Source organism: Rhinolophus sinicus, chromosome 14 (genome assembly GCF_057876585.1).
Source record: "Rhinolophus sinicus isolate RSI-liver-muscle chromosome 14, RSI-T2T, whole genome shotgun sequence".
NCBI classification, from domain to species: Eukaryota; Metazoa; Chordata; class Mammalia; order Chiroptera; family Rhinolophidae; genus Rhinolophus; species Rhinolophus sinicus.
Genome location: NC_142514.1, coordinates 80,059,484 through 80,086,443, shown reverse-complemented (window position 1 = coordinate 80,086,443; position 26,960 = coordinate 80,059,484). Strand labels below are relative to the sequence as shown.

At 37.7% G+C, this 26,960-nt stretch overlaps 1 protein-coding gene across 1 annotated transcript; it reads left to right on the top strand.

The window, feature by feature from the left end:
• Positions 1-22,060: 22,060 nt before the first annotated feature.
• On the top strand, positions 22,061-24,823 carry LOC109453336 (dynein light chain roadblock-type 1-like). Its single transcript, XM_074337064.2, has 2 exons — positions 22,061-22,120; positions 24,524-24,823. The coding sequence occupies exons 1-2, from the start codon at positions 22,061-22,063 to the stop codon at positions 24,821-24,823; spliced, it is 360 nt and encodes a 119-aa protein (XP_074193165.2).
• The last annotated feature ends 2,137 nt before the right edge of the window (positions 24,824-26,960 follow it).

The following is a 26,960-nucleotide window of genomic DNA, read 5'->3' as shown; positions in this document are numbered from 1 at the left end:
ACTTCATTCTCACTAGGAACATGTAGGAAAAATACTCTCAGTGGCAGAAATGGTACTTAGTACATATCTGTCTCAGATGTATTTCAGTAGTTATTTCCCTTCTGAAAACTTGTATACCTTATAGGTAATGTAAAAATTGATCCACTGGTAAATCATTTTGCCTATATTAGCACTCTTGGTTCACATTTCAGACATATCAGATGAATCCTTATTATACTGAATTTTTGTTCTCCAGGTCAAGCTCAGCTCCTGTCTGGTCATTCCTTCATTCATTCAGTAAGTATTGAGAGCCTACAATACGCTAGAGTTGTTAGGGTAACAAAAAGATGAGTAGCCATGTGACCTATCCTCTAGGAACTCACTCTTTTGAGAGAGAGAGCCATATAAACAAACATACAAAATGAAGTGTTCTATAATATTACTTCCTAAGTTAGAGGCAGAAGAGACAACCAGAGGAATCAGAGAAGGAAGACCTTCCAGCTTCCATAGGAGTTCAATCCAGCAGTGAAGGGGACCGCACTGGCAAAAACGCAAGAACCAATAAGGAGGAGAGTGCTTTCTGCTGCATTAGTTAGAGAAAGGGGAGCATCCAGGGAGAGGCTTGGGTAGTATCATGTGTTTTTTTAAATAATGCAAAGCGGATTTATTTACATGGGCAACAATGAGGATTCTTATACTAGATAAAAAGGAGGGCAGTCTTCTGACAAATGGAGAAGATGAAGACTCAAGTAGCTGACTTTGGGACCTCCTATAATGGGAAGATGTGCTGTGTTGCCTTTGAAAGTTGTCTCTTCACTTGACCCTTCAGCAGGCTATTCAAACAGGCCTTGCCACTGGGCCAGCCCTTCCATCCTTCTGATAACCAAGATGGCATTCCAGATAGTCTGTGTTCTTCACTTGTGTATCCATTAACTCTCCCACACAGTCTAAGAGATCAGTTTCTCTCTTTTCAGAAGCCAAGATCCTTAGGTCTCTCAGGTCCTTGCTTAACATATTGTCCAATTGCAGAGCTGACGTTAGGGCTGTATGCCACTTCCCCGGGTATCTATGTCAGGCCTCTTAATCATCGGCAGGCAGACGCTACTCCCACACTTTCTTAGATATCTTAGGGTCTCAGGATTATTGAATTTAAGTGCCTATGGGATTGTCTTGGAGGAATCATATGGAAGAACTGTAAATACAGTACTGCTGTCGGGAGAATCAAGGCTTGCATTGTTGGTTTTCTTAATGCTTAGCTCAAATAATTACCTTCCAAAAAAATGGTAATTACCTTCAAATGTTTCTGCTTAAATAACCCACTTCACTCTATGTTGATAATTAATTTGACTTTTCAGTGTCTCGTGTGCTTACCTTTTGGCCTGGGCTTTTGAACTTATTTACATATTTTTTTAAAATAATTAATTTTTAAAAATATTTTATTTTGAAATAATTTTAAACTTACAGAAGAATTTCAAGAATGATATAAAGAACTCCCCTATACCCTTTGCCAAAATTCATCAGTTTTCACTAATTTTTAACATTTTTGTCACATTTGAACACTTGTGCATGCATGCTCTCTCTCTCAGTACACGCGCGTGCACACACACACATTAATTTTTTCTCAATTTGACAGTGCTTTACAGACATCATGTGTTTTTACTTCTTTTACTGAATGTGTAAGAACAAAGCAGTTACCAAATTCAGGAAATTTAATATTGACATAATATTTTAATGTACATTCTTATGCTGATTTTATCAATTGTCCTAATATCTTACAACGGCAATTTTTGGTATATAACCATTCCGATAGCACACTGATATCCTTTAGAGGTTCTAGGAAACCAATACATTATTTTGAAAACATTCAGTTTTCTTGAATTAATTTATTTTTAATGTGGGCTTTACATAAAATTTATTCAAGGATAGACTAGCCCATTCCCTTTAAAGAGATCAGTCCATTCTTGAAAGGACCAGGTTTGTGAAGGTAAATTTCCTTATCCATTAATTGCAGCATCACGTTGCTCTTTCCAATGGGGGAAAAAAAATTAGAGGGAAGGATTTGGAACCATCTGTTTGTGTGTGCCAGTGGCCTAAGAGGTGAAAGAAAACAAACTTGTTACCACTTCTCTGTCAAAATCCTGGCATGTAGACCCTCTGTTTTCTCAATTAATTGTAGAATCTTGACTGATGAATGGTCATTCTTTAACCCGAGCTGACCATTTGGAATTTAAAATTAGCAATGTAATTATATTTACTGGGCCACTCATTGAAGGGAAATTGCACTGGGCTGGTGAATTTGCATGTTGTAAAATGGGTCATGGTAGCAGATGGCCTTCCAAAAAACAGAAAATAACTCTGGAGTTGGTTGTTCTTTCTCCTGGCTTCCATAATTGTACCCTGCTGCATGAGAGGGTGAATGATAAAATCAGGTCAGGGAATTTGGGGTGTTAGGAGAGGTAATCAAGAGCAATGAGCTGTCAAAGAATCATATTGTGATCTTAAAATAAGTCACCATATACTGAAATCTGAATATAAGCTAAAGTTGGTGTTAAATCATAATTAACATTTATTTAATTTTTTTATTACTATTTTTTTTATTTTATTAAATTTATTGGGGTGACAATTGTTAGTAAAATTGCATAGATTTCAGGTGTACAGTTCTGTATTACATCATCTATAAATCCCATTGTGTGTTCATCACCCAGAGTCAGTTCTCCTTCCATCACCATATATTTGATCCCCCTTACCTTCATCTCCCACCCCCCTTACCCTCTGGTAACCACTAAACTATTGTCTGTGTCTATGAGTTTCTGTTTCTCATTTGTTTGTCTTGTTCTTTTGTTGTTTTTGGTTTATATACCACATATCAGTGAAATCACATGGTTCTCTGCTTTTTCTGTCTGACTTATTTAGCTCAGCATTACACTCTCAAGATCCATCCATGTTGTCACAAATGTTCCTATATCATCTTTTCTTACCGCCGAGTAGTATTCCACTGTGTATATATACCACAACTTCTTTATCCATTCATCTATCGAAGGACATTTTGGTTGTTTCCATGTCTTGGCCACCGTAAACAAAGCTGCAATGAACATTGGAGCACACGTGTCTTTATCTCTAAATGTTTTCAGATTTTTTGGGTAGATACCCAGGAGAGGAATTGCTGGGTCATATGACAATTCTATTCGTAATTTTTTGAGGAACCTCCACACCGCCTTCCATAATGGCTGCACCAGTCTGCATTCCCACCAACAGTGTATGAGGGTTCCTTTTTCTCCACAGCCTCTCCAACACTTGTTACTATTTGTCTTGTTGATGATAGCCATTCTACTGGGGTGAGGTGATATCTCATTGTGGTTTTGATTTGCATTTCTCTGATGATTAGTGATGTTGAGCATTTTTTCATATGTCTATTTGCCATTTGTATGTCCTCTTTGGAGAAATGTCTCTTCAAGTCCTCTGCCCATTTTTCAATTGGGTTGTTTGTTTTTTTGTTGTTGAGTTGTATTTAATTTTTTAAGTCCTGACTCTCCCAGGAACTATTCTAGATAATTTACATGTATTGACTTGTTTAATCTGCATCATAAACCAATGACTAAGGATTAGTATAGTCTGTATAGTCTGTGTTTTACAAATGAGAAAACTGAAATTCAGAGAGTAAATTCAATATAAATGGTTTTCTCTTTTGTCATATGAAATGTTTAGGTGAAGCCCCAGGAAATATTACTTATATTAAGGTCAAAAACATAATATCTAGACCATGTTTTTTTAAATATCATTTCTCACTAAAAAAACAAAAACAAAATAATGGGGCACCTTAAAGAAATGAGCCATCTCAGGTCTGGTGCTGGATATGTACAAGAGGAGCCTAGAGCACCAATCTTACCCAATAGCAAGCAATAGCCTATTTTGCCATGTATAATGCGCTCCTGTGTATAATGCACACCTATGTTTTTGGCCCAAACTTAAATTCAAAATTTTATTTAGGTACTTGCTTTTTGTATTATAAAGGAATTTTAGCATTTATTTTTTAACATATTATAGCACAAGAAATTTTATGTACGAAATAATTATGAAACACTAAAACAGATACAAAGCACAAGAAATTTTATGCACGGGTAACAAATTTACAATATTTGCGCATCATAGAAGGCCAAAAACTCTTTGTCATTGCAAGTTCGTCATAAATCCAACAAAACTGATTATCTTATTCCACGAATTTGTTCAACAAAACCGATGAGCGTATTGCATACGGATATCGTTACTGATTTCTAGAGTTACACTTTTAACTCATAAGTATAGATAAAAGAATTGAAAACATTTATATAGGAAAGCAATTAGTACTACCCATGTGTAATGCATATCTTTATTTTTCCCTCACAAATTTGGGCAAAACATTCCTCATTATACATGGCAAAATACAGTATGTCAGAAACTATTGGGATTGTGTCAAAAGGACTCAGGAGCTCATATTGGGCAAAGAGGAAAAAATTTGAGTATCAATAAGAATGATAACTAAAATGGATTTAAACACATAGAATATGTTTATTTAAACACACAGAATATTTCTAAATCCATCAATTCATAATAATACCAAGAAAACAGCACACTGATATTCTTTAAAGGCTCTAGGGAACCAATGCACTATTTTAATAACTGGTCATAAGAGAGAGAATCAAACGTTTCCCCCTTGCCTTTTCTATGTGAACTGTATCTCAGAGTAATGAAATATTGAAAAAGGGGGAGTTTGTTTTTACAGAAGAAATCTAGCTAATAAATGTAGAAGGAATAATAGAAATATGACAATTTGAAACTCCTAATAAATTAGCATTTCAAGGCAATGATGAATAATGATGGTGACATTAAAAAAAAATAAAAAGGACATTATATGTCTCTCCATGGAAGTATTCTACATTACCTATTACCAAAGAAACCAATCCAGAATCTATTTAAGCTGCTGTATCTTATAGGAAATTCAGAGGACAGAGGAACGTGCCAAGTGACACCATAGAGATGCAATCCAGAATAGGGGAAAGTCAGGCCAAAGGGACCAGTTGTTTTGTTTTGCTTTTTTTAAACAACAATAATAAGAGCAGAAGTGTAAGGAGAGAGAAACTTTACATTAAAAGAGACAAGAAATTATTGCTAACCAACGCTAATACATAGACCTTTTTGGGTCCTATTTCAAACAAACTGTAAAACAAACAAACTAAAATCAGAACATTTATAGACTACCAGGAAAAATAAGAACACTTATAATATCAAAGAATCATAGTCGGAGTTTTCAGGATATGATGATGAGTATTGTAACTATGTTTAAAGGGGAGAGTCCTTGCCTTTAGAGTTACATACTGAAATATTTTAGATGAAATCATATGATGTCTGGGATTTGCTTCAAAATAATTCTGAATGGTTGGCAAAATGGGTGGTGATAGAAAGAAAAATAATAATGAATGACAATTGTTGAGCTGGGTGATAAGTACTTGGAATTCATTATACTACTCTCTCTACTTCTGCATGTGTTTGAAACATTCCATATTAAAAGCATGTCTTTAAGGTGGCTCATACACACAAAAATGAACATTTATTTGTGGCAAACAGCCCAAATGCTCATCACTGACGAATGAATAAATAAAATGTGGTATATCCACACAATGAAATATTATTCGGCAATAAAAAGGAATGAAGTAGCAATACAGGCCATAACATGGATAAATCTTGAATACATTATGCTAAGTGAAAGAAGCCAGTCACAAACGATGACATATTCTATGATTCCATTCATACAAAATGTCCAGAATAGGCAAGTCCATAGAAACAGAAAGACCAGGGGGTGAGGGGTCGGAATGAGGAATGACTGGAAATGGATATAATTTCTTCTGGTGATGATGACACATTTTACATGATTTACAACTACATGATTGTTGTAATGGATGCCTGACTCTGTGAATATGTTAAAAATGATCAAATTGTACATTTTAAGTGTGTGAATTGTACTGTATGTGAATGATATCTTAATATAAATGTTTTTAAAAGTTCAACCTGAAGATTCCAGAGATAACTTCCATTTACAGGAAATATGAGGAGATAAAGGAACATGTTAAATGACACCAAGAAGTGAGCAGGCAACTCCAGAATATAAACTCTTCTACAAGAAAACTGACCCAATTTCTACAAAAAAAAAAAAAAAAAGGTGGGTGAGGGTCTACTACTCCAAGTTATAGGAAACTTAAGAAGCATAACAATCAAATGTGATGTGTGGCCTTGCCTGAATCCTGATTAGGCCAAAGCAAGTATAAAAATATATTTTTGATATTATTTAATCAAAAATAATGTGATTATAGACTTGGAATTGGGTAATACAAAAAAAGTTACTGTAAATTTTGTTGGGAGTGATAATGACTTTGGTGTCTTTAAGAAAACATCCATATTTTTGAGAGGTATATTAAAGTGTGTCGGGTGTTAGAATGTCTGAATTTGTTTTAAGAATATTTTAGCCAATAAAGGAAAAGGAAGAATAAAAATAGATAAAAGCAAAGGGCAAAAAAATGTAATTATTGTCGAATCTGGGTGATGGGTATTCTACTCTGTATTTCTTATTTATGTCTGAAACGTTACCCTCAAAAAGAAAAAGGAGAAGAAGAAAAGAAGGAAAAGGAAGAGAAATTATATACATACATTTGATATTTTATGTATTGAAGATGTTCTTTAAAACTTACATTTTTCAATATTTTCAAGTTCAATTAATATATTTATTTCTTAAACATTATTTAAGTGCTTGAGATAGTTTTGTTTGTTAAGTCTAACCATCAAAATACTTAGAAAGAAAGCGAAATACAACATATTTATAAACGTTGACCTACCAGAGTAATGTACTCTATGGGGAGGTGTTTAAGTTCATAGAAGAAAACAAAATTACTCAAAGTTCTCTTAAAAGTTATTAGAAAAATGAGTTATGGGTAAAATGATAAGATATCTAAGGTAAACTAGGATTTTGAAATCATAATGTTAATAATTGAATATTAATCCTTAAAGAACAAATAAATCTGAATGATCAGTTCTGCATATAAAAACTATTCTCGAGGGCACTAAAATTTGTATCAATGGTACAGTTTAAAGACTAACAATAAAATAAATAACAGTTTACCCATCCTCCTTCATATTTTTATATTATTGAATTGAATCTTCATAATTTTATTAGTTTGGATGCAGATTTGTACATGTTGGATGTACAAAGGCCAAAAGAACCGTGGCTTCACCATGATATAAATGCATTTCTCTCTCCCCTAATGATTTAAGCAGTCCAGGTAGAGCTGATGACTTCATGGTATCAGGAACCTAAGTCCATGCCATTCTCCCATCCTCAGTACATAGCTTTTATCCCACTCTCTCAGATCGTTTAGCCAGGTCTCACCACCATTTCCACATTCCAGGCAGCAGAAAGACGAAAGAAACACACCTCACTTCCCCTCACTTCTTTTTCATTATTTCCTTTCTTCTACTGGCTTTAGGTTTACTCTGTTACTGTTTTTCTAGCCTCCAGAGTTAAATCTTAACTTGCTTATTTCAGTCTTTCTTGGTTTTTAATTAACCGATTTATGTCTACCACTCAAATTGCATCCTCAGTTCTTCATATGCAGTAATTTTACTTTTTTCAAACTCCCAATATTTTAAAATTTTCAGTGACAATTTTTGTTTACATTATTTTTTTCATTTCTAAGACTTTCAGTTAACTCTTTTCATATCTTCCTGTTTTATTTATATTTGTCCAATCTTTAGAAATTATAATTTATTATTCTAATTCATGAATATAATTTTTTTATCTCTCTGAGTATTTCTACTGTAACATTTTATGGTCATTTTCAGAATGTTTTTTACAAGTTTACCAGAATCAATTTACTTTCAGACTGTTAATTTTGGAAGCTGTTTTTGTTGTTGTGTTTTTGTTTGTTTTTTCTTTGTTAAATTCCTTGATATGTTACGGAATTTTGATTTGTAGGCTAATTTTCTGTGTGACCTTTCCCCCATGTTGTTCTTTCTATGCTGAGTCTTCCCAGTCTAAGGGATTTGCAATGGCCTCCATTCTACTTCATCACAAAGTTTGAATGAGCCTATCCTGCCCTTTGATAGGATTAAGTCACAGATGTAGGTGGAGCTTGTATCTATGTCCATTCACAGTATTTTATACTCTGTTTCACCAGGCAGAATTTTCAATATATTTGTTTCTTGAATCAGAGAACCCCAGCCTGATTTCAGGCAGCTGGCCTATCCCCATCCTCTCAATTTATGTGAAGTACTTTTAGCCTTATTAACCCTCTAGGAGCTGACTCTTTTAGCCACCCTTTATGCTTTCATTACTGCAAAGCAGTGGCCAATGATTTTACTTCCTGATTATTGTTTTGTGTTTCTGTTCTGCCAATGGTTTATTGAGACAGGTACCCCCCTTGAGATGTTTGGACCATAAAAGTCTGACTATGTAGGTAGACATTTTTTGTGTATACTAAAATCTCTTCTCTCTATTTCCAGGGCACAGAACTAAATTAAATTTTTAAGCTCCTTTTGTAATTACGTTTGGCCATATAACTGAGTTATAGCTAAGAAATATGGGCAGAAGGGATACATGACATTTCTAGGTTTATCTAAAAATATCTCCTCTGTCATGTTCCATATTCTCTTTTTATCCTGGCCATTCGCTGGAAATGATGGACTGTGAGATCTTAAGAAATGGAGAAGCCACAAAGTGGAAGGAGCCTGGGTCCCTGAATCACTGCATGGAAGGCAGCCCCTGATTGAAATTTACTTGAGTGAGAAATAAATTCTTATTGTATTACACCACTGAGATTTCAGAGTTTGTCTGTTACAGAGCTGGCATTTCCCTTAACAATACACAATGTCATTCTAATTTTGTTTTTATATTTACATATTTTTAATTTTCTGTCCTTCTTTTCTATTTTATATACCAATGTTTTGTGTTTGGAAGAGAGGGATATCTCAGAGAATAAATTTATAAGGCCACGTTGGCCAGATTTCTGATCATGCTTTTTGAATAATCTCTGCATAACATTTTCTATTCCTGATCAAGACAAGTATTAATCATATAGAAGTGTGAAATGGTGCTGTCATTGAAAACTCATAGTAATGTTTCTGCAAATTTTATCTCTATCACTACAGCAACACACTGCACTTGGAGCAAGGCATAACTGTTAGTAGCTCTTGATTCATGTGTTGTTATTTTAGGATGCATCAGACAAAAGACTCCTCCACACAAATCTATCAGTTTCGAACTGCTTGATTAAAGATATATTTTTGCCAATCCCTTTAATATATGCTATTGCTAGGCCAGTGGCTAGTTCTGTTGCAAGCCCCCCAAAGTGCAGTTTGTCTGAATACAGTAGGCACTCCCCATGCATTTTTAACCAACTTACATTTAACCAAGCCATTCCATAGCAGAGGAGAGCTGCCCCTGTTTTATTAGGACTATAAAGAAGTCTGAGTCATCTTGACCACTCTAACCACTCTCAGCATAGTTTCTCCCTGACGGCTTGAACATATGCCTGCTCTTCCACGGTGGCATGTCAAGAGCATACTCAATATGTCATTCAAGATTTCTGTTGAGAGATGACAGCAGAAGTAAATGCCTCTGCCTGTCAAGTCTGATTATTTCACAGAGCATCTCCTGCTGGGGTGTTTGGAATTCAGACTCTCTCCTCCCAGCCGTCCTCTCCCATGTTTTCTTCAAACGTTGTTGGCATCATTACATTGCTTCCTAACAGCAATTTTCAGACAATTTTACTCAGGGGTTCTCTCTTTCATAGGTTCTGCTAAGATTAAAACAGGATGAAATGCCCATAAGACGTTTCCTAGATGCTTCACTTTGCATTTTTCTCAACGATTTTTATTTATTTTTACTTTTTGCACTTCTTTGTCCTTTGAATGCCCCACTGCATCCTTTTCTTAATTTTTCTTTTTTTTTTTTGGCAATCCTTCACTTCTTTATGTCAATTATAAAGAAAAGACCTTCAAAATCCTCCTTAAAGCTCATATTCCAAGAGTGTAGCTATAGACCATAGTTTTTGTTCAGGCGTCTCTAACCAGGGTAGAATTGCTCTAAGGAATCTGTGCTTTCGTGTTCATGTGAAATTTTCTGGGAAGGAGGTCCATAAATTTCATTAGAATCGCAACGTCAACTGGGACCAAAGAAATTTGAGGACTGCTATTATTGTCAAATGTGCTTTTTTTCCTGCAACATTCTAGAAGTGTGAGGGGAGAAGGTTTTTAGGATGAGTCGTTCTAGTTTACAACAAATCTTGTCTTTTGTGGGTGCTTCTTTCAACCTCGACAGTAAACATGATAGCTATTTGAACCAAAAGCCTTGACATTTCATAAAGTTGATAACAAAAGGGAAGAAAATCAAGAGCAAGTTTAAAGACTTAAGACTGAAATGTAATTCCTGTTCTGTTTCAATTGAAATAAAAACTCTTTAATTTTGAATTAAGTGGTGGGATTAGAGGGCAGGACAAGAAAGTGGAGGGGAAAACTATCTTTGAAAAGCTCAGTTTGAGTCATTTAAAAATTCTTATTACAAAGTTAAAGTATAATTGCAATAATTATATTAATGCATTGTATAAATTAAAAATACAAATGGTCATTAATAAAGGAAAGAGAAGCTAATGAAGAGATTACAATTCAAAGTAATGATATTAATCAGTTCTAAGCCTTCAGTATTTTAATAAGAAAAGTGAGTTCCTTCTAAGAAACCTATTAAAGAAACTTGGTTTAAGTCGTAGGACTCTTCTGCCAATAACTTTATGAAAGGTCACCCCACTTTCCTCCCCAGTGGTTAATTCAACTTCTTCTATGGAGTAATATGTTCATTTTCCATTTCCATGACTTTCTTGGGGTTTGGTCTGATCAAATGTCCTCATACTGAAGGAGGAATGTTTTTCTGTGAGTCCCCAAATGATGTAAATGATGTGGGATCTGCCGGCAGTTTCTAGGTGTGGGCCGGGATTGTGTCTCGTGAAGCCGAAGAATGGACACACAGACCAGGGAGACGCAAAAAGTTGTAAAGGAAGATAGTTTATTAGAGGCAGGAGAAGAGGATGCAGCTCCCGAGAGGGAGGGGGTCCCGAATGGGGGTGCCCAGTGACTGAGGCAAAAGCTCTTACTTTTATACCTTCCCCTGCCTGCTGGGGGAAGAGGGCTGGAGGCTTCTAATTGAATTCATCTTTCAGGTTTGTCCTGTTTGCCCGTCCTGAAGGGATTAATGAACCAACCCATTCCTATCTATCAGATCTGCTCCGTTATCTGGTCAGAAGGGATTTGAGATTATCTATTAACCTCAAGGCATATTCTCAAGTCTCTGTCCTGGAGTGAAGGAGACATTCCAGGACCTGGAGTTTCAGGATATGGCTGCTTTTTTGTTTATTCCACCATGGACTCCTCTGTCTGTTTAGCAATATTTAACTAACCTGTCTCAATACCTTTGTATTTTTGCTTCTTCTCTCTAGATATTTGTTACTGACCCCTCCATCTCATCATTTCAAAGTGTTTGGTCATTTTTGGTGGTCTAGGAAGTAGACGGAGCTTGTGTGTCTTAATGATGACACATAAGCAGCCGTAGGCTGAGCCCAGTCAGAGGCCAGATGTTTCTTCAGGGTCCGTTGCCTTGCTTGAAGCTCTCTGCAATAAACATTCCTTGCTGTGAGCTCTGCTGGCTGCTCTCTCTCCGTCTTCACTTCACCGGCCTTGTTTTACAGACCTTTCCTCAGTAAATCTTCAAGGGAATCCCGAAAGCAGTTACCATGTACAGAGAACAGAGAAGGAAATCTCCCCCACCCTAAAGCCCCAGATTCTATTTTAACCACACAGTTTGCTCCCTTTCTCTGATCATATAGTTTATAGAAATTGCTAACATATGGTAAAATTATTTTTATTCTCTTTTCATTCTTTCTACAATTTGGTATCAGCTTAGCAGCAACATCACCAAAACTCAGGAATCCCTTAAAAAGGAGGAGAGGCACAAGGCCAATGAATCCATGAAATGGATAACCAGCCCTTGAATAACCACAATCAGACTGTACAATAAACAACTCCCCCAGTCCCTCTCCCTGGGAGCGAATGGCAAGGCCCAGCCAAAAACTCTCCCTGCTGGAGACCTGAGAGACAATTTCCTTCTGCATTCAACTCCCCCACCCGTGCCCCACCCGCCAACTCTACATACATTCAAGACTACAAACAATTCCCCTTCAGCTCAGACATATCTTTCTTCACACTGAGTGAATTTTCTGGACTTGAATGTGAATGTGACTCACTGACTTAGAGTTTGCATAAGCACCACTTCATATATCTCTCTGAGTTTGCTCCAGTGAACAGATTTTTATATCTGTTGGCAAAGCTAGGCAGGGCACTCAGAGACAGGGGCATTTGAAACCACATTTTTTGGCTCATTAAAGCCATTCTACTGATGTTGCTCCCCATGTCATTCAACCTATTTTCAAGCCGTTTTCTCAATGGTGCACTTCAGGGAGGTTGGACATGGATTTTGCTAAGAACTGGATCGTGTCCATAAGCCTCATCAAAGCCAATTTATTCTTGGGCTCTGGCAACCTTTGAATAGTTCTTCCACCTTTGCAGACTCCCATACAAAGCCTGCTCTGCACAGTTTGCCCATAAACCAAGATGTTTATTTCAACTCTTTTCTGAAGTCATGGATGCCATGATGTTGCTCCCAGTGAAGGAGCAGTGTCTGTTTCCCCCTCACAGCAAACAGGCTCCACAAATATGTACAAACTCAGAGATCTCTTTGGATATCTTTCTTACCCTGGCCAATCAGAGAAGTGCTAGAGGCACAGTTTGCTTGAAAGCACCAGCAAAACAGACCTGACTTGGAGCTTCCCTCATTAATTATGATGGTTTACAGAAATAGTTGATTCCAAGTCTGAAAAGAAAATGGCTTACTTGTTTGGTAGACTGAAAAAGCAGTGATTTTCTTTTCTTTTCTGTTTCAACCTGCAGTGGGTATTGTGGATGGTGGGAAGGAGCTGGGAGGTTTGTTCAGGTCATGGCTGCAGTTCTATCTGTGAGTCCCAATCTCTTCTTCTTGACCACTCCCATATTCTTCTTTGGCTGAGGTCCTAAGGACACTAGCCCTGGCAGAAAGGATTCCATGTCCAAAGCTCCTTCTCATTCTTTCCTGGTGCCCCAGTACCCCATCTGGGAATGTTAAGGCCTGGAATCGTCCACCCCTCAGACTGACAGAGGACACGCACGATAATGCAAGTCACACAGCGAGGTTTATTTCCAGCCAGCTGGGGTCCCCGTCTCTGCCCGACGCAGCGGGTTTTAACAAGGACCCCAAACCCTTAAAGCTAAGGGTTTTTATAGCGTTCTTAAGGCACTCAGTAATTTTCCATAGTCTTAGGGAGTACAAGATAAACTACAGGACTTACATAGCTTTAAGGAGTATAAGATAAACTACAGGACTTATATAGCTTTAAGGAGTATAAGATAAGCTACAGGACTTACATAACTTCAAAGAGTATAAGATAAGCTACAGGACTTCTGGTCTCTGTGCTGCAACTGCCCACATCCTGGAATTTACAATTAGGTTGTTTTAAGCTAAGGGCTGTTAACCCTGACCTTAAGGTAGCAGTTCTCATGCTAACGGTCTCTTACAGGAACAGTGGAATAACCTGGCCAAGCACACTCCTGATTAGTGCCAGAGACTTGTATTACTCCTTTGAAAATACACCCTGGGAAGTATAAGAGTATATCTCTTGATCTGGGTGGTGAGTGGAACATTAAGAATTAACTGCATGGTTAAAGGAGCTAGAGCATCTAATTCATTCTTCTACAATGGCTGATAACAAAAAATTCAGTTCTTTAGACACATGAGATATGCAACTAAGGCCGTAGCCAGGGCAATTAGGCAAGAATAAAATAAGAAAATCCAGACTAAAATGGAAGAAGTTAAACTATCTCTATTTTCAGATGATACAATATTGGATATTAAAAAAATCCTAAGGAACACACTAAAAAACCTGTTAAGATTAGTAAATGAGTTCAGTAAGGTTACAGAATAAAAGCTCAATATACAAAAATCTATATTTCTATTCAATAGCAATGAACAAACCAAAAAATGAAATTAGGAAAAGAATTTCATTTATAATAACATTAAAAAGAATAAAATACTTAGGAATAAATTTAACCCCCCCTCCAAAAAAAATAAAACTAACATTCTGAAAACTACAAAACATTTTGAAAGACGTTAAATAAGACCTAGAAAGTATAACGATACTAATGTTTATGGATCAAAAGACTTAATATTATTAAGATGACTATATTCCTCAAATAGATCTACAGATTCAATAGAATCCCTATCAAAATCTCAGCTAATTTCTTTGCAAAAATTAAAAAGCTAATCCTAAAATTTATATTAAGATTCAATAAACCCAGAGTAGCCAAAACAATCTTGAAAAAAAAGACAAAGTTGGAGGAGTCACATTCCCAACTTCAGCACTTATTACAAACTACATTAATCAAAACAGTGTGGCACTGGCATAAAGGCAGACATATAGACCAATAGAATAGAATTGAGAGCCCAGAAATGAACCCTCATGTATATTGTCAATTGACTTCAAACAAGGCTGCCAAGACCATTCAATGGGGAAAGAATAGTGTTTAAACATATGATGCTGAGACAACAGATGTGCACATGCAAACCAATACAAACTTTTAAAAAAGAATTTGGATCCCTACCTCACACCATATACAAATCAGAATAGATTAAAGACCTAAATATAATATCTAAAACTATAAAACTCTTAGAAGAAAACATAGCTATAAGTTTTTGTGACCTTGGGTTAGGCAATAGTTTCTTGGATATAACACCAAAATCATAGGCAATTAAAGAAAAATAAACTAAGCATAATTAAAATTTAAAACTTGTATTCCAAAGGATACCATCAAGAAAGTGAAAAGACAAACCCACAGAATAAAGAATTTTTTTGCAAATGATATACGTGACAAAAGAATGGTATTTATAATATATAAAGTACTATTTTAACTCAACAACAAAAAGACAACCCAATTCAAAAAATGGACAAAATATGTGAATAGACATTTTTCCATAGAAAATACACATATGGCCAATCAGCACATGAAAATATGCTCAACATAATTAACCATCATGAAATTCAAATCAAAACCATAAATACCACTTAACATCCACTAATATGGCTATAATCAAAAATAAAACAAAAATTACACATACACAAAATAAGTGTTGACAAGAAAGTGGAAAAAATATGAATGCTCATACATTGCTGGTTGAAATGCAAAGTGATACAGTTGTTTTGGAAACAGTCTGGCAGTTCTTCAAATGGTTAAACATAGAGGTACCATACGACCGAACAACTTCCCTCCCATATGTATACCTAGGTGAAATAAATACATAGGTCCACATAAAAATTCATACAACAATGTTCACAGCAACGTTGTTCATAATGACCAAAAGGTGGAAACAACCAAATTTCCATCTATGAATATGTGAGTCAGGGTTCTCCAGAGAGCAGAACCAATGGAATATATACAGATACAGAAATGGATATGGATATGGGTATAGATATAGACATAGATATAGATATAGATATTGCAGGAGATTTATTGTAGGAATTGGCTCATGTGATTATGGAGGTGGAAAAGTCCCACAATCTGCCCTCTGCACACTGGAGAAGCAGGAAAGCCAGTGGTATAATTCAGTCGAGGGCCAAAGGCCTAAGAACCGGGAGTTCCGCTGGTGTAAGTCCCAGAGTCTGAAGGTCCAAGAACCAGGAGTTCTAATGTCCAAGAACAGGAGAGGATGGACATCCATGCTCAAGAAGAGAGAAAATTCGCTTTGCTGTGCCTTTTGTTCCATTCTGGGCCTCAACAGATTGTATGATGCCCACCCACATTGGTGAGGGCTGATCTCTTTACTCAGCCTACCCATTTAAATGTTAATCTCTTCTGAAAACATCGTCACAGACGCACCCAAAAATAAAGTTTTACCAGCTTTCTGACCATTCCCTGGCCCAATCAAATTGACACATAAAATTAACCATCACAATGAAAAAATGGATAAATATTATATTATATTTATATAATATAATGGAATATTTTTCAACCATAAAAAGAAATGAAGTACTGATACATACTACGACACTGATGATTCTTGAAAACAATATGCTAAGTGAAAGAAGTCAGTCACAAAGGACCACATACTATATGATTCCACTTATATGAAATGTCCAGAATAGATAAATCTATAGAGACAGAAAGTAGATTTTTGGTTGTCTAGGGCTGGAAGGAATAGGGGGCAGGAAGTGATGGCTAAAAAGTGTGGGGGGGTTTCTTTTTAGGGTAATGAAAATATTTTAAAATTAGAATGAAGGAGGCAGAACTCTTTGAATATACTAAAAGCAATTAAATTATAGACTTTAAATGGGTGAATTGTATGTGAATTATATCTCAATAAAGCTGTTTAATAAAAAGAAACTAACAAACAAAAGCCAGAGTCTCTATCTTAGGGCTAAACACTGGATAGAATTAGAGTCAATAAGCTATTCTCTGTAGGCTTGCATACTTAATTTTTTTGTTGGGTCTTTCTTTGCTTCAAAAAAAGCTCTAGAAAGGACATCTAGAAACCTAAGGGATTAAGCAGGATGGAGGCAAAAGAACCACTACCAACTCAGAAATCCAAAAGATTGGGTCCTGTGGAGCTCAGGGGGAAAAGGACAGAAGCCACTACAGAAGACAATCATTTTTATGCCCAGATTCCTTACGGAGTAACTGGAAAAATGAATGAGCTCATGTTTTAAAATGGAATGAAAATTTCCAGCAGAAAAACATCACGACACATTTATTATCTTCTAAAATCAGCCTGTCCTTGCAAGTGCTGTAAAGATGCCACTGGCTGACACTCCTACCTGTAAGTGCTCGGTTGAATCACATGAAGTTGCCATTTTTGTAGATCAAAAATGGCCACATATCAGCCATTTCATATGGTTCAAATTAACGCGTGCTGTTTTGACAAGGACAGGGGTGGTAACAGGATGCTGCTGCACCGGAGCCTCTTTATACAAGGGCCTGTCATTTGATATTTCTAGCTCTCTCTTTGCGGTTTACACAAGGTTCTGGTAGCTCCTTGCCACGACAGAAAGCTGGCCACAGGTAAATACACCTGCATGCTACTCCTGTTCTTAGCCAGAATATCTGTAGCATTTACAGCACTAACAGATCTTTCTGGCATAGCCTGGCCTCCAAAAGATTAGCTCAACCTTGTTGAGACTGTATCTGATTACAATTCCTCTGCCAATGTCCCACACAGGGTGATGAAAGTTTTAAAGCTGAGGGAACCTCACAGATCATCCACACTATTGCCTTGTGTTAAGGAGAAGGCAACTAAGGGCTAGACAGGTGAAGTTCAAGGACATTGTAAGACCTTTGCAGGCCCCATCCCACATCATATATCAAACACGTTAAAAGGCACTTAACTTTAAATTTAATTTTGACTAAAAAATTGACAAGATTTTCATAAAAATCAGTTGGCTATGAATAACACATCGTTTATAATTAGCAATGATTTCTCAGCACTTATGGAGCGTAGTTGGGAATTCTTATAAAGTGATAAAATCTAACCCAACAAACTTTTTTAATTAATAGACTTTTTAAAATATGTATTTAAAAATGACTGAAGTAGACATAATAATACATTTTTGACAGATAAGTGTTTTTCAGTTTGGTAATTTTCGCTTTTGAATTTGGGGCTGATTTTTTTTTTCCAGTCCCAAATAATTTTTTAGATCCTTAAAAAGCCTGGATACTGCATTTCTCTCACATAATAGAGAAAGTGCGGGAGTGAGGTGACTATCTCAGGATGCCACAGTCACAAGTGATAGACCCAGAACTGGAAATCAGGGTTTTTGACCTTCAGGCAGCTGCTTTTTCCACTAGTTCTATGTGTGACATGCGTGTTGCTGTACAAGGTCAATGGCAACCATGTCTTATTTGAATATTCTTGTTTTCCTCTATGCCTCAGAAAACCTCCTGGTTTGTAGAGAGAGTAGTCTCATTTTTAGCTTATAAAAGCCTAAGTTGATGTTTTCTGTTTTTGTGTTTTGTTCTCAAGGCTCAGACTAGCAAGCATGGACAACAGATGCTTGCTGGACCTCACTTCCTGTATGGTTCCCCAGCTCCCAGGAGATTTGAATCTCAAATAAATGTTTCTGTCAGGAGGCTGAGCTCCCAGCTGCGCAAATTGGTCACAGATGTAATTGCATTTGCCCTCTGCCCTGGAGGAAAACATGCCTGTGGTTGGGGGTTAGATGTCTCAGAATGAAAGACATTACTCCTGACTCTGGGTAATAGCCGTGAAGCCCAAAATAAACTGCCACAGAGACAGGACACAGTGTTGCCAGATGTACAAGACTGTTGCTAGCCAGACTCCAGACCTGGACAGCCAGTTACCAAACTGGGGCTGTTTCATTGGCCAGTCGGGCACAGTCAAGAATCAAGCTTTCCCATTGGCTCCTCTTACTTGGCAAACAGAACTCCAGCCATCCTTGACTCCCTCTGTAATGCCCAGAGGACCTCTGCAACAGCTCCAATTCCAAATTTCTTGAACGGCAGGCAAAGACAGCCCAGTCCACCAAGGCTACCCATGTTGCAAGTACTAGAATCTAATGAAAATAAACATAGGAACATGCTGCTGAGCCCCGTCAAGTATCTCAATATTCTAACATAAGGTTGGTTTAACCAAACAGCATTTTAATAGTTGCTAGCAGAGAAATTGGACCCTAGGGACCTCAGCACAAGGTGATGAAGCTGAGTCAGATCATCTCATTAGGCATTTGAAGCCCTGAACATAGAAGGCTATCCAAGATGGAGAGTCAGGACCAGCCTGTACTTTGCTAAGATGGAAAGACGGAGAAGCATTACCTGAAAATACTGCAAAGGATCTTACATCGTGGCAATTTCCCCAGCTAGCTTTCTAGGGGTCATGGAACAGGCAAGCAGGCCTTTGTTCAGAAGCAGCTGGATATATAACCTTTAGTAGATCGATGGGTAGTTGAATGAACTTTTGAACAAAGTTCATGGAACTTTGCTATTTCTGGAGTTTTCACTCTCGTTAGAGAACTGGCCAACAAATACGTGCTTTAAGCACTAGGACAGGACTGGGCTTTCTAGTGCCACATACTGTGAGTTGTCATGGCCGACAGTGTAGGCTCTGAAGTCAGGCTGAAATCAGGCTGTGTGGCTTTGAATTCGTGCTCTACCCTCTATTAGATTTGTGACGGAGATTTAATCTCCTCAGTGCCTCAACTGTTTCATTTGAGAAATGAGAATAATAAAAGTCCATCTTCATAGATTTGCTGGGAGATTTTTATAAGATAATTAATGTAAAGTGCTTTGAGGAGTAACTGGCATATGGGGGTGGACAGAGACAGAGAGAGAGAACAACAAAACTTTTGTTGAGTGCTTATGCTTTTTATGTTCCAGACACTTTGCTTTGCACCATATTTTTATTTGCTGCTCACAACAACGCTAAGCAATAGCTACAGTTATTATCTGTATATAATGGAAGAGGGAGCTGAGATTTAGCCAGATGATACTAATTTGCCTAGTGTCACACTAGCAGTATGTGGCAGAGTCAGGATTCAAAGTTCTATCTGTTTGACTCTCAAATCCCAACTCTACGATATGCTGTCTATACCCTCTGTCTTTCAACTGGGGTACAGTTCTTCCTGGGGAAGAAATACACAGGCCATGGTTATTTAGGGGAATTCATTTCTAGCCTCTCAACATCTACAAGTTCTCTGAGAATATGCCTGAGGTCAAGGCTTCCCTTTTCACCCTGGCACTTTTCTCTCTTTACCTCTTCCACGTGCCAAATCCTACGAAGGGGCATTGTGCTAGGGTGTAAAAACTTCTCAGGGTGACCAAAAGAAAAGAGACAATATAAATAATTGAATAACTTGGTAATAAACCTTTTTCAATTCAATTACCAATTTGCTTTCAGCAAAAGTGAAGGGTACCCAATCAACTTGTTAGCTGATAAATTACTAAAATAAATTTTTCATGAGAGATCACCATGTGAGTTTTAGCATATAATTCAGAATTCAAAGAACTGAGTAGTTTTCTTTAACAAGAATTATGAATTCCCATCTAATTATTTATATGAGCTAGTTTTTTCAGTGTGTACATTTAGTTATAAAAGAATAGGAATAGATTTAATGTTTAACCATGTGTCTCTAAAAATAATATTCATTCATAGATATATGACTAATTTGGGGAAAACACTCATCTTATTAATAGATGAAATTTAATAAAATTTTACCTTTTATATTTACATTTTCAAAGTATGCAAAATATATACAGGTTGTTTTGATTAATTGTATAACAAAATAAATTAATAATAACTTAATCCAGATTTATTTTTAACACCTTAACCTTTAATCACAGGAACTTGCAAAAAGGTGAAGGGATTAAGAAATACAAACTGGTAGTTACAAAATAGCCACGAGGATGTAAAGTACAACAGAGAGAATATAGTCAATAATGTTGCCACAACTATGTATAGTGCCAAGTGGGTACTAGACTAATTTGGGGGGATCACTGCATAAATTATATAAATGTCTAACCACTATGTTGTACACCTGGAACTAATATAAATTAATATTGAATGTCAACGGTAACTGAACAAATGTTTTTAAATAACTGAAAAAGTTTAAAAATTAAAAAAAATAATGTCACTTTTTGTTAGAAAATATAATAGGGTGATCAGTAAAAGACTCTGAAATATAAAATGCATTATTACAATAAGATACAATTCTATGGGGAAGTGGAATTTAAATATAATTTCAAGGAGAAAAAGGAACCATTTAAAATTTATGGTCATTGAAATGAGAACTTGTGATTTTTCAAAAGGTGATGATTAAATAGATGATGTTATAGTTTTATTTTAAGTTTTCTTTATTTATATTGCACCAGACTGGACATTTCATCTTTTGCAACAACTTAAAACTTATGATAAAAAATTTTAGATGTCAGTTTAAAAAATGTACAAAGAATTGAATAGTATGTCAAAATTAGTATGATATATGAGTAAAAATGTCCAAAGATGACTGATCTATTATTCTGTGTGTGTGTGTGTGGGGGGGGTGTATGTGTGTGTATAATTATTTCATTGAGCCAACTTTTTAAGTCCATAGAAATATAGAGGAAGTCAAGTCTTATTTTCTAGATTATTTTTCTATGGCAGGGATCCCCAGTCTTTCCCTAGTGTTATGGGCTGAGTTGTACCTTCCTAAAATTCGTATGTTGAAACCTTAAGTACCAATGTGAGATTACTGAGAGAGAGAACATTTAGGGAGGTAATTAAGGTTAAATGAGGTCATAAGGGTGAGGTCCTAACCTGATAGGACTGATGTCCTTGTATGAAGAGGAAGAAACACCATCAGCATCTCTCCCCTCTCCTCCAAGTGTATCCAGAGGAAAGGCCATGTGAGGACACAGCAAGAAGGTGACCATCTGCAAGCCAGGAAGAGAGTTCTCACCAGAAACCAACCCTGTCAGCACCTTCATCTAGGTCTCCAGCCTCTAGAACTGTGAGAAAATAAATATCTGTCATTTAAGCCACTCTGTCAAGATTATCAACAGCCTGGCGGTCAGACTGCTGGCAAATATCAGGGGTGCCAAAAAAATGTATACACATTTTAAGAGATGTTATCTATGTATTACTTTTCAAAGTTGAATTGAATTATGATAACAACGTGTAGTATGACATTCACTCAAAAGATGGCGTTAATCAAATGAACGCCAGCATTATTCATTGTACTACAATTTTAGTATAGTTTGTTCCTTTCTTAAAATGTGTACATTTTTTGGCACCCTCTGTATACAATGACTCATGCATCATAAGCTTTCTGTAAAAATGCAGTAGGCACTGAGAGAGCATGACAGGCAGGATTCCTGTCAAAAATGTCATGGAGGATATGAGGTGGGCAATAAAAGATGGGAGAGTTCTAGGGACCCATTCAGGATGGAAAGACAGTATGAGCCACAACTCAGTGAAGGAGAGGCCATGACTGTGCCAACAGCAGTGAGTAGACCTGCTGGTCTGGGACAAACTTTACCAGCTGAGGAGTGATGGACTCTGTCCCTAACCCTGAGTTTCACCAACACAGGTAGATTGAAGGGGTCCCCAGTTGCTTTGTGCATGAACATACTTTGCTCCCCAAATGGACTTAAACTCTACCAGGACAAGGACTTCCTGACTGACTCTCTTCTTTCCCCTGCTGGAACCTTCTTCTCTTCTGCATTTCCATCTCAGTATTAAGGTGATCATAACCTCCTATGATATGATCACCTCTGTACATTCTCCTTTATTAATGTATCCTTTACAACATCGTAAATGGCTGCCTGCTACCTCAAACTCCACCCTGCAAGCCCCTCTTTGATCAACTTCCTCAGCCCTGTCATGGACATCACACAACCTGTGAATATTCTAAAAAAGCGCTAAACTGTACACTTTAAAATGGTGAATTTTATGGTATATGAATTATATCTCAAAAAATTAGATTATATTTAAAAATCATTGCTATGAAAAACTCAACTAAGAAACAGATTAAAGTACAGAATACGAGGTGTGATCAAAACATACGGTGAATGCTGCTGCCGAGTGCCATCCAACAGAAAGGCAGGGATCTTCAATACGGGAAGCGACACATCAAACCTTAGTAACAGTGTGTGACAAGTTTCAACTTGTTCGGTGCAATCAGTCGGGTGTGAGCTATGTTTGAGAGAAGGTGTGTTTTAAAGTGTGCTGTAAATCATGTTTTGAATCGATTCGGGACATCAAGGCAGCCATGAGAGCGCAACTAAAAGACACTGCTTCAGAAAGGGGCAAGAACGATGGGATAATTGTGTTCAAAGCGAGGGGGATTAATGGCTGTGCGACTTTACTGTAATAATTTTTTATTTAAACATTCACCGTATTTCTTGATCACACCTCATAATTATTGTTCCATCTAGATTACATTTTAAAGTTTAGATAATCAATGTAAAAGGTTTTATTATATTTTATTTAATGTATAATAAACATTGGTAAACAATTGAATGAAAATAGTGGAAATATGGAAGAAATGAAAGGAATAAGTGTGTTTCTGTAGGAATGAGTCTGGGTAAAGGGAAGAAGGATGGAACCACTGAAGGGAGCCAGGAGCGAGGTCTATCTGGGTGGAGAATAAATGTTTCCTGAATGAATAAAGTTTCACATTTTTGGATTAACAGGAAATCAACAGCACTTGCTTGCATTAACATTTGAACAAATTTTTACACTGCTGTGCATGCCAATGTAGCCAATTTTAAAGACTAAACCATCTCGTTTGGGATAGGAGCTTAAAAATGAGTGATGGAGTTCTGAAAACATATGCTAATGTCAGTTTTTACAGGGGTGTTTGAATTAGCATTTTAATGTCATGCAAAATATCTTTACAGTCCATAAAGCCTGCGCTTCTAGGGAAAGGATATTTTACTCTGATCAGAGGTTCTCAGACTCATGCTCTCCAGCACATTTGTGAGTTCCTGGACCTTCCATATTCTAAAGTGGGGTTCCTCCCAAAGCAATCACCACCACCTCACAGAAGGTACAACAGCTTATTTATTTAAGGGAAGAGTGACACCATCACAAGAGCTTTCCATTGTTTCTCCCAAACCAAACAGAAAATAGGTGGGGTAAGTAGATACACTATAAAGTTGGAACTAAAAACCACATTTATGGCATAGTGATTATAATCCCCTAGTTAACACACACAAAAGACAAATGAGGATTTACTATATCATACAATAACAGAATTTTTTGAGTTTAAAGGATCTTGAGAAAACATGACAGACCAACTTTCTCATTTAAAATATGGGAAATTGGGAACTCGGGCCTCAGCAAGGGACTGATGGAGATGGGGAGGCCAGCCCACAGGCCCCTGCATTCTAGCATCCGGGGCCTTGGTGTGTGATAACAATAACGATAACATTTCCTGGAAGCTTACTTTGTGTTGGGCCCTGCTAAACGCTATACATATCTTGGTTATCCTCATCACCGTATCTCTGTGAGGTAGGTATGACAATTATCCCCATCTAAAGCCCAAGGGAGCTAAGTGCCTTGTCCTCGGACATGGTGGATGTGATTTGAACCCTAGAAGCCTGACTGCTGCCTTTCTGTCCTTGTAGTTCTTTCGAGCTGCTGGGACTTGGTGCATGAGTCAGAAATGGGCGGTTCCACCCTTGGAGATCTCAAAGTCTCCTGCCTTGCTGACTGGAACTGTGGGCTTTTTATGCCTTTATGGGCTTGTTTTCTTGTGTTTTTATTCCAACTTGTAAAAGGCTTGAAAAGACCTGTTAAATGTTAAGCCATGTGAATGTATTATCTTTCCAACATTTTTATTGCAAAATTTAAAGCTTGTAAGAAAAATTGAAAAGGAAAAAGAAACAATGCCATGACCTACAGGCAGAGGTGGAGGAGACACTGAAGCAACTTCAGAGTCAGCAGGGCGTGCAGGGACCCCTCGTGGTGAACACAGAAGGCATCCCCACCACCACGCAGGATGCCACCTCCACGGACAATCCCACCACCACGCAGGACGCCAGCCTCATGTACAGCTTCATCTTGAAGGCCCGGAGCACCGTACATGACATTGACCCCCAGAATGACCTCATCTTCCTTCAAATTCGCTCCAAGAAAAATGAAATTATGGTCGCACCAGATAAAGATTATTTCCTCATTGTGATTCAGAATCCAACTGAATAAGCTACTCTCTCAGCTCCTGGGGTCATTCCTTAATTTCATGCCCCCCAAGAATAATGGTGTTAAACTTGTCAACCAAATGGCAGGTTTGGAAGTCACTTTAGAGCACACGCAGACCCATCTAGTGACTAAGGTGGTGACACCACCGACGTCATCCCTCTGCTGCCAGTGGCCTCTGAGTTCCCGGCAGGGCCCTCTCTCCTCAAGTCTAGGTTTTGGAGCAAGAGCTTGTGAGAAGCCCACACCTGGCTTCCTTCTGACCTTCAGTTCACTTTGTCACCCTTGGAAAAGGCTGTTTTTCTTTAACTGAAAATAACGGGAATGCTTAAAAAAAAATTAAAAATTAAAAAAATTAAATAATTAAATAAAAGATGGGAAATTTCTGAGGAGGAGTACAAGTCCTTTCCCTATCTCCTCTGCTAAGTACAACTGAAACCTCTGGATATTATATGCAAGACAAACGTAAGAAAACTCTGAAAGGTGGAGACAAGAAAGCAGACTGGCAAGGGACCTTGGGACCAACATGGTGGTGAGTTCCCTGAGTTTTGTTTTTGTTTTTGTGGGGTTTTTTGTTTGGGTTTTTTTTGCCTCATAGTTCCCACACTCAGAGCTGAAGATGCCAACAACTCTGAAACATCAACAGGCAAAGATAAAAGAAGGCATAACAAAAGCCTGCTCTCCCTAGCCAAAGGACCAGGAAAGGGGCAGCCTTCCAAGACAGAAAATGTTTAGCTAATAACTGTGCTACTCCATCCAAACACCACAAAAAGATCTGTGGCCCCACTGCTACCCATGTGTACAAAGGCAAAGTGGAGACCCTAGACTTTCACTCTCATCAGGCTGTAATGAAGCACCCCAACATACCCCCGATAAGGGTGGTGTCAGAGAAGGGCAAGAAGGGAGCTAGGACTTCCATCCCCACCAGGTAAGAATGAGTTCTCCTTCTTTCCCCTCCAACTGTATTAATGGAGATGACATAGTGAGCTTTCACACCCAACCCAACCATGATGAAGTGCCCCTCTCCTTCCCACTGGGGTAGTGTAAGAAGAGACTTAGCGGAGAGTCAGGGCTTTCACCATCACCCAGAAGTAATGAAGCCACCAAACCCTCCCCCTCCCCACCTCCATTATGTCAATAGTGGTGGTGTGTGGAGCAATAAGGAGCTCCTGCCCCTCCCATGCAGGTGGTATCAGTAGAGGCCTAATGGGGACCTGCAACTCTCACACCCACCCAGTAGTAATGAGGAGCCTCTGCCTACCGTAAGCGTCAACAGACGCTGAGTAGGCAACTTGGCCTTCTCCCCCAATCTGGCAGCAACAAGGTAGTGCCCTGCCCTTCTTTGTCAGAGCAGTGTCAGAAAGAAAAACAGCTAAAATGGAAGGTTTAAATAACATCCAACATCTCATATCGTAATACCCCAAATGTCCAAGTTTCAGTAGAAAATCATTCATTATACCAAAAATCCAACTGAAGATCTGAAACTGAATGAAAAAAGACAATACATGGCAACACCAAGATCACAGAGATGGTGGGATTATCTGAGAGTTTAAAGCAGCCACCATTAAAGCATTTCAATGAGCAACTAAAATATGCTTTTAACAAATGAAAAAACAAAAAGTATCAGCTAAGAAATAAAGTCTCAAAAAAAAATAAAAAAAAATAAAGAACCAAATAGTTATTTAGAACTAAAATATACAGTAACCAAAATTAAAAACTCAGTGGATGGGCTCAACAGCTAAATGAAGGTGTTGTGCGGGGCGGCCTGCAGGGTCTCAGCTCCCGCTCCCCACATAAGAACGCAGGATATGGTGAGGCCAAAAAGGAACACCCATGGAGCCATAAGTAGGGGAGTCATACCATTATATTCTCACTGGTAGCTGGGTTGGAGAAATGAAACAGGAGCCACACAATTCTCAACCCTCATTGCACCATTTGCAGGCACATCCACCATCTTCTTGCTAGTCCCCATTCTCTGCTAGTAGAACCACAGCAGTAATATTAGTGGCCAATGGCTCACTGGTTATAGCTGACGGCCAACGAGCCACAGCTGATGGCCATGCAATCACAGTTGACGGCCATTTACTACCCAAGTGAACAGCTTTCTACGTGAGGGCGAGAGCCTGGAAACTGCTTTCTGGGG

Coding starts and splice junctions, on each gene's coding strand:
- LOC109453336 (XM_074337064.2), top strand. CDS start 22,061: ATGGAAAGACAGTATGAGCCACAACTCAGTGAAGGAGAGGCCATGACT. Junction 22,121..24,523: donor CCATGACTGTGCCAACAGCA/GTGAGTAGACCT, acceptor CATGACCTACAG/GCAGAGGTGGAGGAGACACT.